This window comes from Alligator sinensis, unplaced genomic scaffold (assembly GCF_000455745.1).
Source record: "Alligator sinensis unplaced genomic scaffold, ASM45574v1 scaffold346_1, whole genome shotgun sequence".
Taxonomy (NCBI): Eukaryota; Metazoa; Chordata; order Crocodylia; family Alligatoridae; genus Alligator; species Alligator sinensis.
This window is the reverse complement of record NW_005842765.1, coordinates 105,125-118,756: the sequence shown is the minus strand read 5'-3', so window position 1 is coordinate 118,756 and position 13,632 is coordinate 105,125. Positions and strand designations below refer to the sequence as shown.

Sequence of the window (13,632 nt, the reverse complement as noted above, 5' to 3'; positions counted from 1 at the left end):
CTGTTCTTGCTGGCTGCGGTCTGGCATTGGCGGCTCATGTTCATCTTGGAGTCAATAATGACTCCGAGATCCCTTTCCGCCTCTGTGCTTTCAAGAAGGGAACTCCCCATCCTGTACGTATGCTGTGGATTCCTTCTCCCAAGGTGCAGCACCCTGCATTTCTCTACATTGAACCCCATCCTATTCTCATCTGCCCACTTTTGTAGTCTGTCTAAATCTAGTTGCAGCCCCTCTCTCCCTACAAGTGTGTCCACCTCACCCCACATCTTAGTGTCATCAGCAAACTTGGACAGTGTGCTTTCCATCCTCTTGTCCAAGTCACTGATGAAGATGTTAAACAGTGCAGGCCCGAGGACCGAGCCCTGGGGTACCCCACTGCTCACATCTCGCCAGGCTGAGTACAACCCATTTAGAACTTTCAGATTTAAACCCCTTCATCAGGCTAAAGAAGTCTCTGCAGCTGGTGTGTGCTCTTTCTGGATGGAATGAATAGTAAAGAAGCCAGGGGCTGGGCTGGTCTGCATGTAAGCTAGGCAGTCAGTGAAGATGTAAATTGAGGAGTCAGTGGGTGAGACAAAGGCAGGATGGTGGGGAGAAGGGAGATGAATGTAGCAGTTAAATAGTGGAGAGGTACCTGGGGAGTCAGATGTCAGGCAGGTTATAATGTGTCATAAATCCAATGTCTATATTTAGTCTAATATATTTCTTAAAAGTATATTAAACTAAGTATATTAGACAGTAGAAAAACTGTACTATACTTAAAAGAAGTATATTAGAATCTTTGTCTCAGTTCTGTTCTCCAAATGTCATATAACACAATTTGAATTCAAGCACAGTGTGGAATGATATTTTTTTAAAGACCAGAGACAAAGGGGACAGCAAGACACTGGTAAAGAGGCCAGCTGTTGATATTGTGTCTGATCTGTTCCACCACGAAAGAAGGGCTAACCAGCATATTAATTATTAAAGGACATATTTAGAAGGAGGTGCTTAAAACAAATGTGAGGATGCAGGAGAAAACAAGTTATGAAAGAACTTAGAGTGTTTATAAGTATGAGCAGGAAATGACCAAGCAGAATTCATGTAAGAAAAACCATTAGTATGGCCTAACTGGAGAAAAATAATTTGAAATACAAATTCAAAGCAATGGGAAAATTTGGAAAGCAGTAATATCATATTATTAACTTGTTTGATAATTTAAAATAATTCTATACAGTAGCAAAGCAACCTAGAAGTGATTTTGGACACCTAATGAAGAACCAACATAGAGCATGAAAGTAATAGTCTCCCTCTGTCTCTGTCTCTGTCTCTCTCTCAAGTTTTGAGTGCTTGAGAATATTACATTAAATTCTGGATACATAAGTACAAGAAGAGAAAAAAATCTTAGGGGGTGTTTTAGGGTAGTGGGCCAACTTTTTTTTAGAAGTATAAAGGGACTGAGTAAGAGAAAAGATTAAAAGCAATAAATGTGAACAGTAACTGAACAGCAACTAAAATACAAGCATGCAAGTAAAAACACCAAAGAGGAAGAAGAATCTCTTATATGCACAAAGACAGGGAGAAGCTTAAAAAGAAAGATGAAAGTGTAGACCAAGTAATAGGAAAGCTTCCTGACAATGAAACCTCTTTCTGCTGTGGAGGATGAAAAACCTCACTGCTCAACACTATATTGGATAAAGAATTTTGAAAAAAAATACAGTACGGAGTGATCTTCACAATAAGCTGAAGGACCAACGGACAGACTGAAAAAGATATTCAAATGGCTAATTCCTATTGAAAAATCAATGGGTGTTAGCGGCCTGTCTCACAAAAAGGCCCTCCTAATAGATATCACTGCTCATAATCCAGGAACTGATCTCTAGAGGTGCACTAATACATTGGTCGCATATCAGATCGGTACCAATACAAGGGAAATTGACAGCATTGGCAATCGGCTTTTTTGACTGATGTGGCCAATAATGTTGCCAGTAAATGCCCTGTGCACGCCCGCAGCCCAACACCGTGGAGAGCAACCTTCAGCTGGTAAGTCTATTGTGGAGGAATGCGGTGGGGGGAGAGGCAGATCGAGGCCCCCCCCCACAGTGAGGGAGGGAGTGGAGCAGGAGCAGAGGCAGATGCTGCACAGCCAGGGTGAGGTGTGGCATGGAGCATGAGCGGCCAGGGAGCACGGGGAGGGAGTGTCGGCTTCTGCTGCTATGCCTCCCGGGGTGCGCATCGGGGGCTTGTGCCCCTGGATCTGTGCATGGGGTGAGGGCGGGCTGCCGCTGCAGGCTGCTGCTGGTGGCAGTGCTGGGCTCTTCCCAGCAGGAGGGCTGGGCTGAGGTGCACTTGAGGTGGCTGGCAGTGGCACTGGGTGGGGGGTATTGGGGGGGCTGCAGTGAATTCTGCGGTGGCTGCAGGCCCCCCATGTAGTCCCTCCAAGCACAGCCACGCCTAGCCCCTCACTGGGAAGAGCCCGGCACCGCCCCGGCCCCTGCCTTCAATGGCAACCCACCCTTGACCTGTGCAGATCCGGGGACACATGCCCCCCCATGCATGTAGCAGTGGGAGCCACCCCTCCCCCACCCCAGATGAGTCGCTCACAGCTCGGTTCCATGTCCCGCCCTGCCTGTGCAGCCCCTGCCCCAGTCCCATTCTCTCCCTCATTGCAGGGGCCTCAATCTGCACCTCCTACGCCCCTTCCCTCCCCCACAACAGACTTACCAACTGGAGGTCACTCTCCAAACTGCCAGGCTGTATATCGGCAATTGGATTGGTATCAGCATATATGTCTCGTTAAAAATCAGCCATCGTTATTGGCCCAAAAAATCTCTATCGCTACACCCCTACTGATCTCTTATGTTCATTGCAATTTTTTAAACTAATAATGGTGATTAGGTCATTGGAGAAAGACAGCTGAAAGTCATCAACGTGTTCAAAAGCATTTTGCTCCCATGCACATGACCAAAACAACTAATCTATACATATTATGACTATCATAGGGCCTAGCAGAAATGTGACAGAACCAAAAAACAAATAAAAAACTGAAGTGCAACTTACTTTTCTCCTCTTATCACCACAATTGAAAACTAACAATTTTTCCAACTTCAGAATAATAAAATAACCAAAATTTATAATATTTAAAAAATCTGTTTTTGTTGGAGAAAAAGTTACATTTAAAATACTCTATTTTTAAATGGAAGCAACAATATAATTAAAATTCACTCACCATACTAATGAAAGCAGGGTTGTTTATCAAGCTTGCCATGTCAAAACTTAATCCAGTTCCTGTCTAAAAACAAATATCTAAACATTATTATACCTGTTACATTCCATTTATCATTTAAAAAGACAGAACATTCACCCACTCCCCAAATTCAGAGCCTACTTACAGGACTGGACATATCTCTTAGCTTCTGTTCTGCTATTTTCAAATTTGACTTGTAAGAGTCATTTTCTGGATCAAGATCCAATGCTTTTTGGTAACTGGTAATTGCTTCTTCATATTTATTCATTGAGGTCAGAGCCAACCTAAGGTGAAACAGAGAAAGCCAATGCAGCATATCAATGAATATCAAAGAATTAATTATACAAACAATTTCTGCTCTAGCTGATTCAAGTGAATGAAAGAAAAGAATTTTAAAACTGATTTAGATTTTGATCATACAAAAGTTAAGGTAAGTTTGCTTTCAGAATCAACAGGACCAGAATCTAAACATTAATGTATACTGTTTGATTCCATCCAGTCCTCTTGATTCTGAAGATCATAGAAGCATGGAGAAGGAGGGCTGAAAGATACCTTGCATCCCTATCCAAACCAGCCTATGCAAATCCATTGTCTAACCTCCTAGCAAAACTACACAATCAACCCTGATATAACACCCAAGTAAAGCAGGGGCACCACAGCAGCTAAAGTCCTGTTTCTGTAAAGGTTGCTAATATATACTCTGAGATCCAAGGAAGAGGGCCACACCCCGCCACACACTCCGCCCCCGGCTACAGAGGAAGGCAAAAACCCTCATAGTCCATACCAATCTGACCATGGGGTTACTTTTCTTTCTGACCCCCAATATGGCAATCAGGCTACCCCTGAGCAGAGGGGCAAGACCCTCTAGCCAGGAACCTCTAGGTTTAAGTCACAGTAGGAGTGCTAGCACACCTGATGCACATGACTATTACAAAAGACAATCTATTTGGTCTCAGCAATTTTAGGTCTTCAGCCTTCTGAAGTTGATATCAAAGCTGTCTGTCCTACATCCCAAACCATCAGGACTCTTGCATCCATGGGCAGATGTAGAATTTTGTAAAGCAGAGAGCGGGAGTAACAACCAGTGCTGCAGGGGGGTTGCACCCTCACTCCCAGCTCCTCCAGGCAAGCAGATTAAGCCTCAAAAGCAGCATCAGGGACTTATTTTTAAGTCCCTAAAGCAGGTAGGAATTCCACCCCCACCGCTTTTGGCACCCCCCATCCCTTTCCCTCCATGTTCAGCAGCATGTCCCCTCCCATTTCAACTCCCCTCACCTGCTGTTACCAACTGCACCAGAGACAAGAGGAATTCCAGTCACTCCTGCCTCAACTCCAGCCAGGCTGCATGGATAGCTCCCTGGTGGAGCAGCAGCAGTACTAGCAGCAGTGGAAGGGTACCCCCTCGCTAAAGCCCATTCCCAGGCTGGTAGGGAATACCTGGGAGATTGGAAAGAGGAGGAACTGACCCACCACCGCTACTGCCGCTGTTCTAGGCTGAGCTCAGCTCCCTGTGCAGGCCAGCTGAAGTGGGGCAGATGTGGTTCTGGAGCTACTCACTGTGCCCAGGGTAGCCAGACACAGTGGCTGCAGTGGGTCGGGGAGGAGAAGAATGGGACAGGAAGGGACGGGAGAGGATGTGCAACTGAGCATGGAAGGGAAGGGAGGGATTCTTATCTGATTTGGAGACTTTAAAAAGTCCTCAGCTGCTGCTCATGCAGCACTGTCTGAAAGAGCGGGTGCGACCATGCCACTGCACCCTCTCTGGATCCGCATCTGTTTCAGTCAAGGTCAGGGCAAGTTTATCTCTACTGATCTCAATTTTTCTCAGACAACTTGATTAATGGAATATAAAGAGCACTAGAGAGATTTGAGAGAGTCTATTAATAAGCAAAAGGGTTTTTTTACTAGGAAATTAAGATTTTTTCTCTACCTGGGTCTTAAAGATGTAGACTTTTATCATTTTGATCTGGCCGTTAACCTGCCTCCAGTTTCCCTCCACTCTCACTGACTGGTATTCACTGACATCCAGGGAAGGTTAAGCTAAAAATGTGAACACACATAAATAATGTAGATATGAAAAGGTCTAAGTGGGACCAAAACAATCCACTAGTCCCTATGCTTCTACAGAAAGAGACCATAGTTCAGTTTCTCTCAATATGACAACTGTCCAAATCAGGGGTGGGCAGGATGCAGCCTGCCAGGCCATTCTATCCAGCCCTCGGGGCCTCTAAAAAATTTAGAAAATTAATATTTATCTGCCCCTGGCTGCCTGTCATGCAGCCCTTGATGGCTTGCCAAAATTAAGTAAGCAGCCCTCTGCCCAAAATAATTGCCCACCCCTGGTCCAAATGGATCCAAGGGGCAATGGCCACCATGACAGTTACAAAGCATATTCAACTAGGTCTAAGGTAGCCTCTAGGCCAGGCCTTCACAGTCTACTAGTTACTAAAATATACAAACCTACTGCATGCACCTCTATGCAGAGTTGCTCACTCAACTCTAGATTTTATATTAAATTCAGAAAAATAAGCCTGCATAAATTTTCAATCAACATTGTCCAGACCCACTTCCAGAAGGGAAAATGTTACTTGTTAACCTCCCACTTCCCTTTTATAAAACAACTTAGTGCAGGGGTAGGCAATTATATCGGGTGGAGGGCTGCTTACTGAGTTTTGGCAAGCCATTGAGGGCTGCATGACAGGCATCCAGAAACAGATATATATTAATTTTCTAAATGTTTTAGGGGCCCCATGGGCTGAATAGAATGGCCTGGCAGGCCACATCCTGTCCACAGGCCACATTTTGCCCACCTCTGACTTAGTGGTTACAGTATTTACCCAAGTGACAGGATTCCCAGGTTCAATTCCCTTTTCTCCCTGAAGTAACAAATAGTCCTAGATATGTGGTGTGAAGACATACAATTTCTAACTGCACAGATGGTAGAGCACTGTTACAGTTAGAAAACTGTACATTTAATAGGCAAAAATTAGTTCTTAATGCTGTTAGCCTAGAAGACCTAGTACTTTGAAACAGATCTGCATTCTAAATTGTACTAAGTTGTACAACAACTGTTTCAACAGCAGATTTTTTATTACTGGTAATTATACAGTAAAAACAGCTCAATTTCCTAGACTGCATTTGTAGTGCTGGTAAACTGAAAAATAAACCAAAACAAAAAATATCTGTAAACGAAATTATCTGATATGGAGTTACTGAGAGAGGTCATGTATATAGAGTCTTATGCTACTAGTATTAGAATTGTTTTCAGAAAACAATTGCACTTTCAGGACCAGCTCTTCAGCTGATATAAATCAGTATCACTCCATTGATTTCAGCAGAACTTCTCTATTTATGCCTTCTGAAGATCTAGCCGTTAGTTAGGTAAGTTTTTATGAGCTTACCCCATTCTTCCATATGCTTTGCTGTATTTTGGATCTATTGCTATTGCCCTCTTGCAATCCTTTATTGCTTCATTGTACTTGCTGAGCTTACTTTGAGCAGCAGCCCTGAAACAGGAAAAAGTTAGCACTTCATCAAGAAAATAAAAGTCTGACAATCCAGATTTAGACCCCACACAGCCAAGTTCTTAAAACTACACTAAAACCTTAAGCACGTGCATAATTCAATAGGCTTCTCCGTGTCTCTGTAAAGTATCTCGGCTTGCTCAAATCCAATGATCCTGGTCATATGCTTAAAGCAAGCACGTGCTTATTATACTTTGCTGGAATAGGCTTTGGAAAAATAGATTCAGATATACAAATACTTTGAAAATTCATAGTAGTGTAAAAACATATTAGAAAATTGTCTAATATTTCCATGTTGGATTGAGTATGGCTATTTTATATCCCAGCTAGATTGTGTCTGTAGTGGCTATATATACTCCCAACTAGTTTGCAAAGCCTCATCTTCCCAGGAACCTAAACCTGCAAAAAGTACCCCCATTCTGCTGTAATACTCCAAATGAAGATTCCCGAACATTTCTAAATCTTTGATTTATACCTGCACCTTTACACTAGAGTAACTAATTATTTTATATACCACCTGTGACTTGAGACTAGAGACTAGGCCAGGCCACAGAGATTCATGTTCAAGCTTTCCCCAATGTTTGCAAGGATTCAAAACATTCCAGTTTACGTCTGGTCATAGCTAAAACAGCATACTATATAAAGATTATTTAATTCTGCAAAGTATGCTATGCTACTTTTCTATTAAAGCTGCCTTACAAAATAAAGACCATTCTTGCTGTGTCCCCTGAATTGGATGCCTTGCCAGGGTTTGATTAAATTAGTTCCATTCCTAATGGATTGTGTTTATTGTCTTTACCTACAAGGCTGCTTAACTGCAGTGTCATGGAATCAAGGATAGTATTTGGCTCTGTGTTTTAATTGAAATGCTGAAATACAACTAAAATATAACACACTATAGCCATAATATTTGTTACAGTAAAAAACTGTATGCATTTCATTTTGAAGTGCATACAACAGCCAAAGAAATATAGGCCCTCACTTTGTGTATTATGTTAGTTCTGATCAACTCATCTCACAAATTTACTAATTTAAAAACAAACAAATATCCATTGATGAAAGAAAAGGTCCTTCTGGTTAAAGAAAAGGTCCCATTTACTACTGATTCTGGATCAGATCTTTTTATAATTTCTATAAAAAATATTTTAAATTGCTTTAAAAAAAAAAAAAAAAAACAACAGTCCAGAGTCTTACCAAAAATATAGAAGTCCACAGTATGCAGTTAATTAAGACAGATACATTTAAAACATATCAATCGATCCCTTTTCAATTTGCATTACCACACTGATGTCTAATGTAATTATTCTCTGACAAACAGGACATTAACTTTACCTTATTTTTTGATCTAGTTTACAATTTTCTCCTTAAAATTTCAAGTTTAGCATTTCGTACCTGTTGCAGTAATAGACTGCATTATTTGGATCCAGTTCTATGGCCCGTGTATAACAATCCACTGCAGCACCATAATTTTCTTCTTTCATGTGATTATTACCTGAAATAAATTATAATCTTTTAAGTAAACTGTGAAAATAAATTGATACATCGAAAAGATAAAGACATAGCTTAACAGCTATACTACACTACTTGATAAAGTAATCATGACTGTGGCGTCTTCTGCAATTTATTTTCAGAACAAGATCTTGTATTATAACATGGAACAGAAAAGTATACTTTTTCGACACTTTTGCTCTATAACGTAGCATGACACAAAATGCTGAGCCTTCTACCTTCATTTCATGAATTTACATACTTACCAGACAATTCCCTGGTATTAAGCAGAGACCAGTTTTTTAGTAGTTGGTCCAATGAGCTGTACAATAAAAACAGATCAAGTACAATTCTGGACTGTTCATTCAGACTATTCCAACAGGCCCCATAACAATGTGCTGCATGCTCTCTTAATTTTAAATACCCATAATTTGTCTATCCTGTAAGCATCAACTAAGAAGCTGAAAATAAGAACAACAAAGCTGGACATGCAAACCCACAATCCTACACAGCTCTCCAGTAGCTCATTCACAGAAACACTGAAAAAAAAAAAACACAAAGCAGTGGCAACATAAGATTACTCGAGGTAATTTTCTTAGCACAGAAGTTGGTCAAACTGAATATCAGAAAGTTGGTCAATTCTGAATATCAATTCAAAAGCTGGTCAATTCTGAATATCAGAACTTCCTAAAGAACAGACAGTTTGAGAGTTTCATTCCCAAGTGAAACAAAACTAGAAATTTAGAAATTTCCTATAGAAGAAAATTATGAAAAATAAACTGTTGCTTTAGAGGGGGGGGGAAAAAAAAAAATCAAACTATTTTGGTTACCTTCCCTGCTTCCTCCCCCACAAAAAATGGGGCAGTCCAGGGAGTCCTGTCAAAGAGGAAGGGATGCTGTCAGCTCCGGGAGCAACATGACAACAAAAGCTCTCAGGCTGTCCCAGCTATGCTGCAGGGAGCCTTGAAGGCCAAGTCTGCATGGTGCAGTTGCTCCAGAGCCTGCAACCCCCAGTAGCCTGGCACGTTTCAGCTGCACTGTCTTTGTTTTGACAAAACACTCAGCTCTAATGAAGAGATTTTTAGACCAAAATTATATTGCTAGAAAATTCCCAGTCACATCTCTCAACATCAGCATAGCTGATGCATCACTAGTCATCTCGGGACCTTTTAGGAGACTAGAAATGCTTTGTAGCCATGAAAAGGAAAGCACTGGAGTAGGATCACAAAAATGAAACGGAAGTAGTATACTTGTATGAAAGTTGGAACTCCACAAGCTCCCACCCATTAGGAAAGGAAAAAGGTCAGATTCCACATGAAAAGACATACAAAACTGAAGAGCTTGGAAAACTGACTGTGGTAATAAAAGGAAAAACAAAAACGACTGTGGAAAAAGGATTGCCCCACAAAGGGCAGAGGCAGCGATGATCCGACACAGCTCCAGAAACTATTGAGCTCTGTGAAGAAAACCTTCCATCTTAACCACTGGGTAGTGAAGGGACCAACAACCACAGTATATTTTTAGCTCTGTAACCTTATTATGTATAAGAATTGTTTGACAAATTAGCAAGTTCGCATCCATCTTGGAAGGAATGTACATATCTGACATATTCAGATGAGTATAACTGGGAGCAAAGCTTAGTAAAGGTAACTAAGAGACAGTATATGAATGTGGACCATAATGTCTATAAAATGAGTGACGGACTTAACTGAAAAGTAGCTCACACTTCTCCATTAGACAGATCAGGCATCCCCCAAAGCTGAGGGGAAAGCAGTGGTGGTTCAACATGTTGCTGTAAATGTAATAACTGCATGGGCAGAAAGTAAGCAATTCCATGCAGTGCAGCAGGCCAGCTCTGACAGAGAGACACTGTACAGTGAGCAATTTCAGTCTTGGACATTGACAGGAAATGCCAATTGTATTTTTGTAGTTAATATTTTCACTATCAATGAAAAATGACAATATTCTTATTACCACAGGTAACATGTCATCAGTGAAGTTCTCAGTTATGTAACAGACCTCAACTAGGAGTAGTAATATATGAGAGGTAAGTGAAAGGCAAAATAAAGTTCTATGCTCTCCGTTTATGCATCTAATGTAACAATGTTCATCTCTTATTTTTAACAAGAGTCTCAGTCTATGCACCATTTTTTTTGGCTTAATCCAAGTGTCTGTAAATGTAAATCATAAGTAATAAGACACATGCAAGTTTGCTCCATGCAATACAAAAAGCCTAGCTGTAATCAGCTGAGGAGAGACGGAATTTGTGTAAATGTATCATATCAAGGCCCTTTAAAACCGGAATCTCTGCTTCTGCTCTGAAGAGAAGATGGTTTGACATATAGCTAAACTCACAGCTGGGATAAGTGAGTGCCAGTCTTGCTTCCCTCAACTTTGACCTTGACTCAAAGCACGTAGGCGCCCAGCCAGAGGTGCAAGTTCTTTCTGAGGATATAAAGTTTGGGATTCTGCACTAGAGAAAAGTAACAATGACACTTTATTTCAGTGCCAGAAAACATCCTTTAAGAAAAAGAACTTTAGGGATGAATTTTGTCTCCTGGGACTGAAGCACTAATTATTTAATACTTAGTATTGGCCACATACCTTAATTAAGGTCAAGTCTACCCTAATTACTTTATAAACCCATACACAGTTCCATCTCCAATGGAATTACAAACTAATAAATCAAGTAATAAAGTTGGGGAAAAGAGATATAATTAAAAATATATTATTTTTGTCATTTCAAATATTAAAAATCACTGAGGGAAAATAAAGTGTCACCTATCTTCATTTTTTCCTGTCATAATTGGCATCAGAACAAAAGAGGGAGCTGAGGAGAGGGTTAGTAGTCTGATGGACGAGTTCAAGCTATCCCATGCATAAAGGGTCATGTGGAAGAAGGCCTGGAGATAGTTGTATGAGAAGGTACACAAAACTGGTGGTTGTGCTGGAGGACAGGAGGCAAGGAAAGCTGACATGAAAAGATCAGGAAAGGGTAGAATTGTGAAAGGCCTTCAACAGGGTTACCAACCCAAGACATTTTTTTTGCTGACAATTTGCAAACCTTTTACCAACAGTCAAACATTCTTCCTGACAAATATTTTTACTAACACACATTTTACATAATGTAAATGTAACACTTCTGCCAAGCCATGGACAACAGTACCAAGGGCCCCATTCAAATGTAGGGGTTTAACACCAACTTTCTAAATCTGACTCAGGCCTCCATCCAGAAGCCTGAGAGAACAAATTTTACCTGGGTGTTCTAAAGTGAACAAGCTTCCTTGCTAACAAGCACTGCTCAACTAAAACAGGGTTTATTAGAGGGGAAAATGGGATAAACATGCAAACTGAGAGAAACCCTTAACTATTAAACATTAAGTGAAACCCAAACAGTTAATAACCTCAGTCACTAGCAAACCAACCAAGGTGAGCTACCACCTACCCCAGCTGACTGGGAAGAAAAACACACCCACAGCTACCACCCTGGTGCTATACCACCTATGCCAGCCAAAAGTGACCCCCTGAACAATAAGACCGTGGGCCACAAACAGTAAAACAGGTAAAAGTAGCCCCCAAATGTTTGAACTTCGCATTCTAACATGGGTATGTGTCATGGGCCCTAACATGCAGCCCAGCCAGGACTAATTGCCCAGTTGGTTAAAATGGCCAGAGGCTATAGAGCTCACTGTTCACCAACCAGTCAATCTCACTTGACTGATGGATTGACTGCCAGAGGCTCCACAATCTCAGTCTGTCAGAGGCTCCATGATCAGGAGCAGTAGGACACACCTGGCTGGCCTGAGCCACGCCCCCTGCTGCTCAGGCCAGGCAAGTGGGGTCCAAGCCCAGGTGGCTTGTCTGGTAGGGGGCGCAAGGGCCGTAGATCCTGGGGTGCCCTTTACTTACAAAAAGTGATCTTTACCCTAAAAGGTTGGAGACCACTGCTCTAACTGGTAGCCCCATCCGGGCTGATGAACCAGCTGGCCACTGGCAAGGCTTCCTGATTGGCTGCTGGGGAAAGCAGCTTCCCCATTCAAGTCCACCTCTGGCAGCAGACTGCAGGCCAGCCAACAGTTCTGCCTCAAAATCTATGGTGGTAGGCCTCACTGGATCCTGTGTTCTTGGGTCTCTGACTCCTGAGGTTGCTTGGCTGTTTCTGGACTCTGGCTGTTTGGAAATTCCCCTTGGTTTTGGTAACAGAATCTCTGACTCTAGAACCCTGATTCAGCCTGTGACTTGGACTCTGCTCTTGGGATTCCCCCTTGGTTTGGATAGCTTGGACTCCACGTCTGGCTTTGGCCCTCCTCCAGTGGTTTAACCACTATACCAGAATGCCTGTGACCTAGTCTTTATAGTATGCCTCAGTGTATGAAGCAGATTGCCTGGGGCCATGCATCTCTGCCTATTTTTGAAATGAGCAGCTGTTACGGGCAGGTGAAAACTGACAGGATGCAGCTCCAGCACATGGCTAGGAGTGGGGGAAGGACAGAGGCTCCCATAGGCCACAAAGCCCTGATAGAGAACTCCCTGTAAGGCACTGACCTGCACTCCTACTTGGACACAATGTGCTGCTTCTCTGTTCTATATGTCCATCAACATTTGCAACCAGCCTCACTCCAATGTTGGATCTTCAATCAAGCTCAGTTGTTGGTTTGCTTTTACTGGTAACTTTTTTTTTTTTTTTTTTTTTTTTTACACATGACAAGCACTTTTAGCTTTATTTTTAGGGGCAGTTGATAACCCTAGCCTTGAAGACAAGGGCATGAGAATTAAATTTGGTTGGGGGGGCAGAGAGGGGGGCACAACGACAGATGCTTTTAAGGCACTTCCAACCATCTCAATGACTCCAACATCCATTCTGTTATTTCAGATAAACTAGTTATCTGTAAGTGAGGCTACCCATTGATCTGGAATGGATGCTGCTACAGAGCCCCATCCTAGGAGGCCCAATGACTGCAGGTGGTTGGTAAAGTGAAACACCTTTATCGGTGCTACCATATTAAGCATTTCCAATTAATTTCCACTTGAGACCTTGTCCCAGGGACGCGGGGGTTAGAAGGGTACCCCGGGGCCGGACCGGGGCGGGGAGTAACTACCTACTTTCCCCACACAGAGGCCGGAGCGAGTAGGGACGCGCGCAGGGAGACCGCCAGCGCAGTTTGTGAACCGCACTTATATCCAGCTGGGGCCGGGCGACGCCGGCGGGAGACACCGCCCGGCTGAGATAAAAGGCGGCCCCGGAAGCAGGGCCAGAGAGGAGGCGGGGGAAGCCTGCAGGGAACCCCGAGAGCGGGACCCGTGCCAGCAGGGCACATGCATCTGGCCCGACGGGGTCAACCGAGGCAGCGGCACTGACTGCAGTGGCTGCCGGGAGAGCGGCGGGATAACAGC

At 42.7% G+C, this 13,632-nt stretch overlaps 1 protein-coding gene across 3 annotated transcripts in view; it reads right to left on the bottom strand.

Annotated features, from left to right (window-relative positions):
* The window catches only part of SGTB (small glutamine rich tetratricopeptide repeat containing beta), a 40,994-nt gene that overhangs the window by 11,061 nt on the left and 16,301 nt on the right, over nucleotides 1-13,632 (bottom strand). For 2 of the 3 annotated variants that reach the window (XM_025216774.1, XM_025216775.1), the window contains exons 5-8: nucleotides 8,143-8,242; nucleotides 6,628-6,732; nucleotides 3,372-3,510; nucleotides 3,209-3,271 (exon numbers count right to left, since the gene is read on the bottom strand). In XM_025216774.1, coding sequence (XP_025072559.1) covers nucleotides 3,209-3,271; nucleotides 3,372-3,510; nucleotides 6,628-6,732; nucleotides 8,143-8,242 — 407 coding nt within the window. The remainder of the gene's footprint in view (nucleotides 1-3,208; nucleotides 3,272-3,371; nucleotides 3,511-6,627; nucleotides 6,733-8,142; nucleotides 8,243-13,632) is intronic. The other variant, XM_025216776.1, reaches the window with a different exon arrangement.